Source organism: Corvus moneduloides, chromosome 2 (genome assembly GCF_009650955.1).
Source record: "Corvus moneduloides isolate bCorMon1 chromosome 2, bCorMon1.pri, whole genome shotgun sequence".
NCBI lineage: Eukaryota > Metazoa > Chordata > Aves > Passeriformes > Corvidae > Corvus > Corvus moneduloides.
The window spans coordinates 89,902,154-89,915,771 of NC_045477.1; the positions used below are offsets into that span (position 1 = coordinate 89,902,154).

The window sequence follows — 13,618 nt, forward strand, 5'->3', positions numbered from 1 at the left end:
TACCCATCTGAAATTTAAACAACAGTTCAAGACAATTTGGATCATGCCTCTTATTAAAGGCAAATTTCCCCCATTATTCATACGGATTAATAACTTATTCTTTATGTGGCCCACTGAAACATTCGGATCTCCACTACATCAGAACTGTTGACATAACACCATTAATATTTCTGTATAATTAAATGTAGACCAGCAAATTATGCAACCAAAGCAAATGGATTCATGCAATGCTGCTTTCAATCTGCCTGACAGAAATGGGGACAATGAGTATAAACTCACTGTCAGTTAAATAAACTGTTGAGTATTACCCAACATCAGAAAATATTACATATGGTTTCTGATAAATATATATAGTAAATGAACATAATCTTGTTTTCCTCACATAGTATGTCCAACAAACACTGCTCATTATCTGAACAGGCAAAACACAGTGTAAAAAACTGCCAAAGTGCAGAGTATTCCCTAAGCCTAATGCTTCCCAGCATCCTCCTGTCACTCTAAAGCTCTGCTCCTGCTGAGATACTGCAGGACAGAAAATAAGAAAGTTGAGCTTTCTGAAGGAAATACTAATTTCTATTGTATGGTATTTTGACAAAAATGATCCTCAACTTGTGATTTCATAAAGTGAAAAAGAAGTCAGATTTAGCAAAAAGAAAAACAAAAAAAAAAAGAGTTGAAAATTTTCTTGTGGATTTTTTCCCAGCCAGTTTTATTAATTACACCTTCTCAGCAGGTTAAACCAGCAGGCTAATAAAATTGCTGCAAGGCAGAGTAGGTAAGCAGCAGCATGGGTCTCAGCCTAGTAAGATTAATGTCCTGTGTTCCTCAGAAGGCAACATTTCAGCTGTAGCAACAATTCTGCCCACTTTCTTTTAGTTTCAGTCTCTCTTTTGTATCTCTGAACCCTTTGTGATTGCAGTTTGCTTCAGGATAAGACTGGATCTTTGTCAGAATCAGTTAAATGACAGACAAGCCAGAAAGGAAAATGAAAAATAAAATATTTGATAAATGATTCTGATCTCAATGTGTAAGTGGAGTTAAGTTCACTTTGTCAGGTAAATCCCCAGTACCACTTTCCAGCACAGGAGTTCAGTGGTGTATTGCATGGTGTGATCAAATACTTCTTCCCTGATTCCCAAGCCAGGCATTCTCCTACAATCTGGTGACTGATAGTGGTAGTACTGCAAATGCATCAGTTGTGAGCAGATCTCTCCTCTTCTCTAGCCTTCCTGTCATTGCCTCCTCTTCTGTATCTCCATTAGTACTGAAAATGATGAAGGAAACTGGAATTTGTTCCAAAATTTTGAGTTGCTTCTCATTCTAATCCCACTGCCTTCAACCATTTCTGTCCTTTGACAGGGGCTGAGTGTGCTCTGTTCCAGCTCCTTCTGAAATAAGATGATGGATGCATCTACATAGCATTTTACTGCAGACCAGGATTGTGCTTGCAACATGAATCATTTGATCATTCCCACTTACTGTGCTTTGGTTCATGTCTCAGAGCAGTCTCAGAATACATGAACACAACTCCTCTCAAACTGAGTTGAAAAATGCACCCCAGCAGCACATTGCTTTAACTGCTAATGAGCATTTACTTTAGAGGACCAGATTTCTCAACTTTCCCTAATGGGATTAAAAAAAAAATCAAACACAAAACAAATGAGTATGGCATGGATATCAGATCCTCAGCAAGAGTTTTGCTCTAGAGATCAGCCCCTGTATCTGCTAACCCAGAGTTCGTTGATGAATCCATTATAATCCAATTTACCCAAGGACTTTTTTCACATGTAGGCTTGGCAGTTGTATTCTTCCACACATATTTGCATTGGACCAAGGACAGTCCTTTTGCTCCTTCACACATAACGCTTGCCTTTGCAGTTTAGACTTATCCATTGTTCAAGTGGCCTTTACAATATTGGCAGTGCTGAGGAAGTAAAGAACATACACTGTGCTTACCTTATTGAACCAAATTTGATCAGGAGCATAGATCTTAACTGTCCAGTGGCCCAGAGGCTGTAACATTCACCAAAGCTGTAGAAAATGTGGTGAATTTTAGTCCCTGAGCTACAATGTTCAAAGTCTCGTATTTTACAGGGATAGTTTTACTGGGACAGAAAGACTGTACATTGAAAAAAGAGAAAGAGTGAGAATGAGCAATTATGAAGACACCCAAAAGGAGGAGAGAATTGGGTTCTGTTCCTTATACCACTGAACATTGATTTATTTTATCCAGTAATTAATGAGTCGCTAGATTATTTACGAAATAACAGTACTTCCCAGGCAACAGCCAAACCACTAGGCCACAGAGTTATGTTAACTCCTTCCCTCTCCCTTACTTAACTATTTGCTGAAAAGTGGAACATTGCAAAAAACAAAGGTTTACCCTGAGGTCCTGCAGTCTGGGCTTATCTCAGGAGATATATCCTTGGGATTTTCTTGGATGGACAATCTACAAGTTGTGATTGGATGCTTTGTTTTGCTTTAGTGAATAAAAGTGCCCAGACTCCTTCCAGCCATTCCTTGCGATAACCTGCTTGCCTTTTGAAAGGAGATGTTTCGGAGTCTAATTCCAGAAGCAAAGTCAGGGCGGTGAATTTTGAGGGAGGACAAGGAGTCTATTTCTGTGCCCATTTTTTCCTTATTGGCCACATTAAATAGCTTCCCAAAAGTCTGGGCTTCCACTATGTCCTTGAATACTCTGCCCAGTGCAGGTCTTGGGTGGGTCTTACCCCCAGTCCATTGCCACAGAAGCTTTGTTCTGAGCCTTTTCTCCAGACAAAACCTACAGTGCTACTTTCACTGCAAATGCCATGTCACAGAGAAGTCGAGATGGTTTTTACCTTTCATGAAATTCATTGATTGGTTATAACTTTTAGCATCCTTTGGTTATTACTGAGCCTAATTGAATCCAGAGTCCCAAGGAACAAATGCTCCATAACTCACTAAATACTTCCTTGTTCCATCAGTTCCAGCCTAGATTATCTTTATGCTGCTCCCAAGTAAATGGAAATGGCTGCTCTGTAAGATCAAGAAGACAAATACTTAAATGAAGTGTGATAAGATATGACAGACTCTACAGCACTGTTGATTCATTCCTACCTCAGATGTGTTTCCAAAGTACCAGGATAGCACATTAATCAGAAATATTGTTCTCTAACTTTTTTTATTTCTGTTATAAAACTGACAATCTATTTAAGAAAAGTTATTAGTGCTTAAATGTGCTTTTAAACCACGTTAAATTCTTCATGAGAAATATTTTCTTTGGTGTTAATACTTTCTTTCAGAATTTAGGGGGACAGAATTGAATTGGTACCCTTCCCTAAATTCACTTCCTCTGAAGTCTTTGAAAAAACTGGTCTTCAATACTGCCCATTCATAGCATTAAAAAACCATTAGGACCCAGAGCCTTAAAATTACTTACATAGTTACTTATTATTTGACTTTTCATTTTTGAGCCCTTGAGTTATGTATGCTTCGTGCCACAATTCTCAGGCTTTCATCATAAGCCTAATAAGGTTTTTAAATGAAAGCTAAGATTTTTCCTTACTTTATAATCATAGTAATTATGGTACTATTAAAAACCCAAATATTAACATGAAATCACAAGATTTGGCAACACTCAGTTTCTCTACATTTTTTTGCATTGCCTATAGAGTTTAATATTATTTTTAAAACTGAGCCTGCTCCTTCTTTTATTTGAATCTTTATTAATAACTGCAAAAGCAACAAGGTCAGAACAATGGATTGCATTTGTCTTTCTTTTCAAGAATTTGTTGAGGACAGAGGAAAAGCCACCCATGTTTTCTCACCTGTACGTAACACCACAACATTACTCAATGTCCACCCTTTTCATAGCAGTTTCTCAAAGGGAAGAGAATATGTGGAAGGAAAAACAGGTGGTAAGAGAAAAAGTGCAAAAGAAAGACATAGCTGCTCTCCCTTGGCTACTGAAATGTTACGCTTTGTCATGGACCAGTGGCTGCTGATTGCAATGCAACGAGAATCAGAAGCTGGCCAAGGGCATGTTTGTATGTTCATAGAGCATGGTGAAGAGCTCCAGCGGTGAGGAGCTGCCTCTGGAACCAAAACCAATATAGCTAAGTCAGCATTCTGTTTCCACGCCAACTAGTCCTGCTGAAAGAACTAATTAACCTGGAAGAAGATTAAAAATAGTAACAACTGTGCTGCCTTCACCCAACCAATGTTTTATACAAAGTTAACAACATGCAGAAGCTGACAGGGGACAACTCTCGCCTTACATCTCTTTGATACCAGTGCCGTTTGCCTTCATTACTGTCCCGTATGACAAGCGTGCCTACACGCGTTTTGAACCCAGTGGAGATTTGCCTGGCAAAGCATGTCCATCTTGGTCAGTGCTGGTGGCACCCTCGCAGGAACGGCTGAAGGGACCCTCAGGCCTGTCAGCTGTACATGCACACCTCATCCCTGGCCATGGCAGGGACGCATTCAGGCCCTTGCAGGTCACGGCAGGGTTCCCAGGCCAGCTCCTTCTCCCGCCCCAGCGGCTCGCTCCGGGCATCGCTCCCAGGATGGGCCACGGGGCAGGTGGGCAGAGTACCCCAAAACAGAGAGGCAGGCCGAGGGGCAGAGGAGGACAGAAGCACGGCGTCGGGCAGCCGCCTCTCATCCGGCTCCGGGGGGGACCCTGCGGGCTGCCCTGCCCCCGCAGTCCCGCTCCTACCTCGGGGAGATGGACCCGGCTGCGGGGAGAACCCGCGGGGGCTGCCGGCGAGCATCGCCGCCTCCAGGCAGGTACCGCGGGGCCGGTGCCGTGCCAAGGTCGGGCGTGCTTCGAGGCGGTGCCCGGGGAGCCACCGCCCCTCGCTGCCGGCCCCGGCCCCGCCAGCCCCGCTCCCCCGGCGCCCCAACTCGGGCTTTCTGCCGGGGGACGGCGGCGCCCTCCCTCCGTCCCCTCCCCTCCCCTCCCGGCTGGCGGGAAGGCGGCGGGGCGGGCGGCGGCGGGCGGAGGGGAGGCGGCTGGCCGGGCTCCGGCGGAGGGCAGCTTCCTCCGGGGCTCGGCGGCGTCCGGCCGCGGGGCGGGCGCAGCCGGGTGCGCGGGCGGCTCCCGCGGGCCGGGTGGTGGTGCTGGGGCAGGGAGTGGGGGATTTTTTTTGGGGGGGGGGAGGGCGAGGTGGGGGGAGAACGGAGACTGTCGCCTCCGCCTCTTCCTCAGCGGCAGCCGGGGCAGCCGGATCGCGGCGGCGGCTGCTGCTGCTGCTGCGCGAAGGGAGCGTGGAGCGGAGGGATGTGGGGCTTTGGGGGAGTCAGGATCTTCGGGATCTTCTCTGCTCCCGTCCTGGTGGCCGTGGTCTGCTGCGCCCAGAGGTAGGTGCCAGTGTGCCCCGGCGGCCGCGCGGGATGCGTTTTCCAGGGGAACAAGCTGATGCGCTCCCCCCCGCCCTCCCCCTCCGGTCCCGCTCCCGCTGTCGCCCCTGGCCCTTCGCACCCCGGCTTCTTGCCCCTCCCGCCCGACACCCCCGTCTCTCTCTCCCCACAGTGTGAACGATCCCGGCAACATGTCCTTCGTGAAAGAAACTGTGGATAAATTGTTGAAGGGCTACGACATCCGCCTCCGGCCGGATTTCGGAGGTGAGTCGCCCTACCCGGGCTTGCCGCCTGGAGATTTCCCCCCCCAGCTGGCCCCGGCGCTGCCGCCTCTCCCGCACGGCGGGTCCGGCCACCGCGCCCCCGCTGCTGCGGCACCTCTCGCTGCCTGGTAAAGGTCTGGTCTGCTCGCAGGTCCGCCCGTCTGCGTGGGGATGAACATCGACATCGCCAGCATTGACATGGTTTCCGAAGTCAACATGGTGAGTAGCGGGCGAGCCCGGCCGGCGCCGGGGCTGTGGCGCGGGTCACGGCCGCCCGTTCCCCATCCCTCCTTTCTCACGAAGTCGCTGCTGCCTCGGCGGACGGCGGCGGGGCTGCGCGGGGCTCCGAGCGCTGCCCTCTTCGCTTGAAAACTTTATTTCCCTGGAGACGCGCTTTCCTCCTTCCCCCCTTTTTCCCTCTCACTGCCGGCGGCCGCCTCCGCGAGTGTGCCGGGCCGCCGGTTTGCACCAGCCCTCCCTTCTCCTCCCCCTGTCCCCCCGGGCGACCGGAGCTCGCTGGGGCTCCGCCGGCGGCCTCGCAGCCGGCGAGATGCGGGGCGGGCTGGCGGCGGCCGGCGGGCTTCCCGGGCCGGCGATGGAGGGCCGCGGCTGTCGGCATCTCCCTGCTTCTTGCACGATTCAGGGGAAAAAAACCGAACAGCCCAGCTTGTCTGTGGGTAAACTCTGACATGTGCGAGTGCTTTAAGGCTTGTTGAGCACCCAGAGCCGGCGCGGTTGTGAATGGACTTGGGAGGAATTGTAGTCTAGTCTTGCCTCGGAAAGTGATGCTGTGCGGGGCTGTCGGGTTCACCGATGGACAGGGAGGTGTTTAGTGCCTTTCTGCGTTTTGGTCCTCTCGTCTGTATACTTTGATGATTCGAGGTTAGAAGCTATAATTTCTGTTTCTTGGCCTAATCCTAAATCTGGGGTGGATTTTTCATGATCCTGAGCAAGTTACTCCTTCTCTCTGCGTCTCAGCTTTTTTTTCCTTGTATTCTTCCTTTCGCAAACCACGTGTAGAAAGACCAGCCCACTCTGCAATGCTGTAGTTACATTTGTAGCATTAAAAGTAATATTTACACATTTGGAAGCTGAGCTCTCTTGTAGTACCTATAACGCTCACACTGCGCTACCTCTCCTTCAATGAACTGTTGCAAGCTGGTGTATCTCGGCTTGATACGTGATCCCTGTATTTTTATTAATCCTGCCACTACTTTCACACCCTCTACTTGAAATTCTGAGAGAGAAACTTTTTCTCTACTTCTCATCTTTTAAAAAATGCTTTTGCCAGAGATACAGTTACCTGTTTGCAGTTAAAAGTGTCACCAATGCCAGCCTTTCTACTCGTTCAGGCGGGAAAAAAATGAGATAGTTCTTACTTACAAGAGTTTGTCTTAGGCTTCATGCAGATTCAGGCAACTGCAGCGATGCCTCATGTATTTGACAGGCTTTTCTGTACCTGTAGGATTGCTTCTCAAGTAAAAAAATGGGAGCTGAATGAAAGCTTCTCTCTGAAGAGCAATTGAAAGTCTGACTTCACTATCCCCACTGCCACCTTCCCCACCTCTGGATATGTTCCAGTCTTAGGGAAGCATTACATGACTCATTAAATTAATATATAACACTGTGTATGTGAAGTGCCAGAGAGGCAATAAATACCAGAAAAAGGCATACTGAGATTGGAAAGAAAATGAGGGCATGTATGCTGCTTTTTGTGCTTTTTCTTTTTTCTTCCCAGCTGCAGGAAAGCCTGTTAGGTTTAAATAACAACTTGTCCAACCCACTATAGCAGGGGTATAAGGAAAAGTAAGTAATTAAACTGCTTCTTGTGCTAGGCTGGGTAATCACATCCTCAGTGATACGGGAGCTCCTCAAGAAGATGGGTGCCATCCCCTTCCCCCAAACAGAGTGTCAGTGTACTACCAGTTGCTTAAGTTTCTAGCTGCCCCAGGAGTCGGTACCCACTCTTGCCTATTAGCTGCCAGAGTAGCTGTAGAGAAGTGTTTTTTTCTGTGCCCCATCGTGGGGCAATGCAAAGTCTTAAAAAATCAATACAGATCTTGCAACAGAAACAAATGATGTGTTTCTGAAGAAAGTTGCTAAAGTACTTTTGTTACAAAAACTGTTCTAGTTTACTTCAGCAAAAATGAGCAGGAAGGGTTTCTGGCTGGTGAACACCTTACTACAACCAGAGTTTCTGCTGAGTTTGTCTCACCTCCCTGGAAAAGAAGTCATTGACTAAGCACAGCTATATTCACGTACTGCCTGAGTTGGTTACTTCTACTTGTTTTAAGTAACTATACTGGTCTGCAAGGATTCTTGAGTATGTATCAATGAACAGTGAATAAGGATGAACAGAAGGAGCTTTTCAAGATTACTCAAGTATTTATTTTAAGTAGTAATTTGGATGGGAAAAAAAAGACACTGTTAGTCTGAAGACCTGAGGCATAGCTGTTGAACTTCATGCTGGTTGCCAACTAAACTTTTAAACTTTGACATATTCTTTCATTTAATTCCCAGCAGTTTTTGGGAGTGTTGACCTTTAGCCTCATCAACTATTGAAATATCTTACAAGAATTTCTCTGTGTGAACTGTGGTAGTATGGACATTAATTCCTTTGAGTTAAATCTAGGCATTGGTATAACATTGTATAAATTAGCTTGTTAAAATTTACCTCTGTATTAAAAATAAAATAGCCAGAGATTTAACATTCTTCAATTTTATGGATATAAATAAAATGTCATTACAGCAAGTTTTATTATGCTACCTTATAGGCAGCCTGTAAGGTAGCTTTCAGTGAAATGATAACAATTCTTTGTAACAGGAATTACAGCTTGTATCATGCTCTTTTCTATTCATAACCAAACTGTAGGTTTATATATAATATATTCCTCTATGAATCTTTATTTGCTAGTTATTTATTAAGCTTTCCATAATTTAAAAAATTTATTTGTGTGGTTTTAGTCTTTCTGTTGAAAATCACTAAAAGTCCTTTGCCCTATACATTGACTACCTGTAGCTATATTTTAGAATAGACTTACTGAATAGCCATGCACATCTTGGATTACATGGAATGATTAACATTTTTCTTTATTTTTGATGCTGAAATGCTAATCTGGATCAGGAGGACAGATGCAAGTATCACGATTGCAGACCATCAAATTGTTTTACTGAAAAGTTATAAATAAGCAGCTTCTATTTGATTTCATAACATATTGAAAATATTGATTAGCATTATTGAAATTGTAAACATGTATGATATAAAAATCACATGCTTTGATATTTACACTTTAAGTTACATAAATATGGTAGCAAGGAGGAATTAATGAAGTTGCAAATAAGAAGTGCATTGCTCAGGGAAGGGCTGCAGTCTGTTAATGACCTGTACATATAGCTGTATCTGTATCTCAGTGTGCTTTACTCCCCTGCTTAACCTGTACATTCTTTCCCATAATTATTTGCCTATTTCACAAATTATATGTGTAGATGGATACTTAAGCACCTACCTGTTTTTGTGCCTACCTCCAATAATTTCATTTAAAATCACTGTAAATTGTACCGAAATATAAATCTCTAAACAAAATACTGATCAATAATAACAACAGATGTAATACTGAGAATATACAGTAAGTCATCTTACAAATAAAGAGTATGGAGAATTACTGATGTCAGATTTCAATAATTTAGCTATAAATTTTATCATTTTTTATGATTCAGGTTGATTCTGTGTTGTTCTTGCTGTGTTTCTAGGTGTTTTGCTTAGATGATGTGAATTGAAAAAGAAATAGTTCTTGTGCTTTTACTAGTTTGTCAGCCTATTTCCAATCAGACAGTGTCCACAATTGGCAATTTTTTTTGTAGTCTGATTCTTCTTCAATGTTTGGTCTGTGAATCAAATGCGGTAGTTCCAGGCATTCAATTTTCAAGCACCTAAATACTTCTGTATTTAGGAAGTTAAATAATCAATGCCTTGAATCTCCAAATAACCCCTCTTTAAAGTCATTATTATAGCTGGAAGACTAAAGTACTGTGCTTTCATTTTACTATAATTTTAGAATGTGCTTCATAGTTTATGGGAAGCAATGCTATAGAGTGGAGAAAACAAGGGGATCAGTGCAAAAATGAACCTTTCTTCTTAGAGATAATGTTTTGCAGACAACAGGAAACATGCTACTGCTCTCTGAAGTGCTGTCTGCATTCTCTTTGTTTATAGAGAGGACTTCAGAGCTGTTCATCAAGGGTTTCTCAAAGGCTCTAATTTTGATAAAATTAAACCAGAAAAACCCGGGAGGCATCATTCGCTATATAGTTGTCCTGCTGTTTTGAGAATACTGTAGTCACAAAATTAGTTTTTAGTCAGATCTTAAAACAGATGAGTTGTTGTTTCTGAAAAAGATGTCATCTATTCTATGCTGTCACTCTAAAAAAGATGTAATCTGTTCTATGCTAACACTGTAAGTTTTATTTTTACGTATGTGCCTTTATAAAACTGCAAGTATGCATATAGACTTCATTGGGTGCCTGCTGATTTTCAAAGCAATTTTGACATCTTTCTGACAAACTGTGTTTTAGTTGCTGCCCTAAGGTCGACTGAAGCTACTACTCATTGAGACTAAATAGTGTCTATTTTACTTGAGAGTGATACACAAATAATTATTTTTCGGTGAATTAATTCATGCTTCACCTGAAGTACTGAGGGTGCAGAACATCATGCTTCTGTTAATGAGATCTCTCACATCTTGCTTTAGATGTTAAAGAATTTGCTGGATGTGGTTTATGTAAATTGAGATTTACAGCATTAGATGTCTAAGTGAGAGCTGGATTGCTAAACTCCACAAGTGCAGTTAATGGAGATCTAGAACAGAATGTGGATGCTTGGGCAAAGGTGTCTACTGTCATTTTGGTTTCACAGTACCATACTTGCCCTCCAGTTTCCAGTCCAGGTTGGTGCAGGTCTCCTGTGAGTCCTCTGCCCAAGTATTAGCTCCTGAAATTTAAACAACTGAGTCTTGTTCTTGTCAATACAGGTGATGGAGTCAAGAGAGCTGAAAATAAAGAAGGCAATGTAATAATGCTTCTTAGATATTTTAGGTGCCTCAAGGTATCTTGTTTGGACTCCAGCTGCCTCTCTAGAACTGAAGCAAACATGATCCCTTATCCTTTAAACGAGCATAGATCCTTTGCTGTACCTGCCAGCCCTATGCAGGGGTCCTGCATAAGCCAGGCAATCCAAAATGGCACCAGACACCTCTGCTTAGGTAAGTTAATTGTTCCTTAGATGTACAGCCAAAGCTTCTCCTCCAGATTCCCTCTGGAATCAGAAGAAGGTGACAGTCACTAATTTGTAACAGGTATCTTAGGTGTCTGTGTGGTTGTTATTTTTAAAATGGAAGGATTAATCTTTCTGGGAGGTGTCCTTGTTTCCTGAATGGCTATGCAGAGAGCCAAGGCAACTTGGATGGTTTTTGAGTAGGCACAGTGAAATGTAACCTCTATTTTCTACTGTAAATGGAGCTTATGTTTCCTCCCATAAACAGATACTTTCTAAATACTTTGCAAACACAATCTTGATGTTACCTCCTGCAGGAAATCATAACCTAGTTGTGACATACTTCACTTTGAAGATTCAGATGGAGAAATTAAAGGAGTTTTTCTGATACAATGGTTACATGATCATATTGCAAACACGAGTTTTCTAGCTAGAAGATTCCCGTGTGTAGTGCTTATTACTAGTTCACAAATCACAGGAGTATAAAATAGAATATATAACTTTGTATTCTGATTTTACTTTTATATATTTTATAATTTAATGTATTTAAGGAGAATAGTAGATCATACTATGGCAGAAAGATCACATACATAATTTTGCATGCATGTGTGTATATACACACATGTATGTATTTGATAGATAATATAGAGGGGAAAAAAAGGAAGAAGAAAGAAGTAGTGCCCAAGCAGGGAAGGATCTCCTGAGGCCAGCATACCCCTGCAAAGAGTGCTGTCACTGTGCTGGTGACAAGCCAGTGTCCATCCACTGAGAGGGGCATGGCAACAGGCACTGATTCTAGAGGATAGTCTGTCTCTCAGGTTACCTGCTCTCTAGTTGCCGGCTGGCCACAGGATCATCCAGCCTTGTTTCCTCCATTTTTCTTCCTCAGGACAGCACCCATGAACTCCCCCAGCCTGCCTCACTCTCTCTCTCTCTCTCTCTCCATCTCTGTCATGTTTCATAGTGCTTATTGACAGAGAGAGAGAAGAGTGCTTGTAGCAGATGGCATGATAGGAAAATGACTCCTGTTTGTCCAAGGGAAATGATGACAGGCTTCTGCTTATCTGCAATGGAAAGCAGCTACTCTGAAGGGGAAGGAATACCTGCTTATGCAGAGACAGGGAGGTAGTTAATGTTGCTGGGCGGTGCCAATAAACTATTTAAAAGCCAACTCCAACTGCCAACATTGAATCATCCAGACTTGGATGATGAAATAGATATGATCTGTGATGACATCAATCTGGAATAATTGCAAATAGTCCGTGGACAAAAAATTATGTGTACAAACTAGAGGAATGGCCCTGTAAAAAGAAGGAGCAAGCACGAAGTGCTGCATTATATAAGGAACGATGAATCCATTATTTAAAATGGTAAAGATTTGGCTAAGCAGTAGGACACTAAAAAAGGCCTTACTGGGCCAGAATCTAAAGCAAGCGAAAAAGTCACAGGTGCAGTGTAAGTGAAAAAAGACACATCTTACCTTGGGATACATAAATAGAAGTGTCATTCACAAGACACAGGGTTTGCTTTGTCATTAGTTAAGCCTGAGCAAGAATGCTGTGTCCAGTGTTTCCTCACTTGCTTTTAGGGAGATGGAAAGAAACAGGAGGTGTAAGGAATGGAAAAAAGGTTTCTAATTAATATAATTACAAAACAGGGCATATGTGGTGATGTTGAAGTAAATGGGTTTGTTTAGCAGTGAAAAACAGTATGGGGAGAAGAAATAAAGTTCCCAATATATAGGTGAGAGAATGATGATCAGTTTCTCTGTAGAACCAATTGAATTAAGACCTGAAGAAATTAAGGAAATGAGGGAATTGATTTCAAATTGGTTTTCATCTTGCTACATTTTTTGTAGCATCTCCTTTGTTTCAGGTTTTCAAGAAGAGATTAGATAAATACCTCTTCCAGTGGTGTTGCTCTTGCCTTTGGAGAGGCTGGGCTAGCTGATGCTTTGAGATATTCTCCAGCACTCTGTTTCTGTGGATCTCTGCTCTGATTTAATTATTATTTCTGTCAACACTCACAAGCATGTTTTGGTGTGGTTTCGGATGTTCCTTTGGTATCGTGCTGATGCTGCCAAAGATGGGAAGTTTCCCATAGGTAATTTGTAATAAATGCCAATGCCATAAATACATGCCTTGCCATCTGAGATGTCATTAGTCACCAACACTGTGTATAAGTCTTCACTGTACCTTCATAGTACCTTTGCATCGATTGCAGCAGGTGTCACATGTATGTCATTTCAAATATACATAGTAGTCATAGAAAAGTTACTAAACTACAAGGTTGGGACTTCTGTGCATGTGACCATGATATATTTTTACTTCTGCTGAAAGACTTTTATAATGCCCAGGTAATGAAGAAGTGCACTAATTTAAGGTAACAGGAGTTGAAAATTCTCAGAAGCTTTATGGATTTATACCTACTTTATACCTAGCAATTTTTTCACATTCCCTTGAGGACAGAAAAAAAAAAGAGATAAAGGAAAGAGAGATATTTATATGAAGATCTTTATTAGTGCACTGAATTCTTATTCAGATAATTTAATGTCTGTAGTGATACAGAAAGCTTAGCAATTTGATAAAGGCACAGCAGGCAATGTCATGCTTGGCAGAAGACAACATACAAGCATAGAAACTTCCATGACACATCTGACACAGAGGTCCACGGAGCCAAATGTCCTGACTCTGCTACTGGCTGGTGGTGGATGCTAGGGGAGGAAAAAAATGAACACGTT

The 13,618-nt window shown here is 43.0% G+C and overlaps 1 protein-coding gene across 2 annotated transcripts in view; it reads left to right on the forward strand.

Annotated features, from left to right (window-relative positions):
* Positions 1 to 13,618, forward strand: part of GABRB3 (gamma-aminobutyric acid type A receptor subunit beta3) — a 200,639-nt gene that overhangs the window by 77,525 nt on the left and 109,496 nt on the right. The window contains exons 1-3 of one of the 2 annotated variants that reach the window (XM_032100296.1): positions 5,154 to 5,346; positions 5,519 to 5,610; positions 5,761 to 5,828. In XM_032100296.1, coding sequence (XP_031956187.1) covers positions 5,267 to 5,346; positions 5,519 to 5,610; positions 5,761 to 5,828 — 240 coding nt within the window. In that variant the 5' untranslated portion in view covers positions 5,154 to 5,266. Of the gene's footprint in view, positions 1 to 5,153; positions 5,347 to 5,518; positions 5,611 to 5,760; positions 5,829 to 13,618 lie in introns of those variants that run through there. The other variant, XM_032100294.1, reaches the window with a different exon arrangement.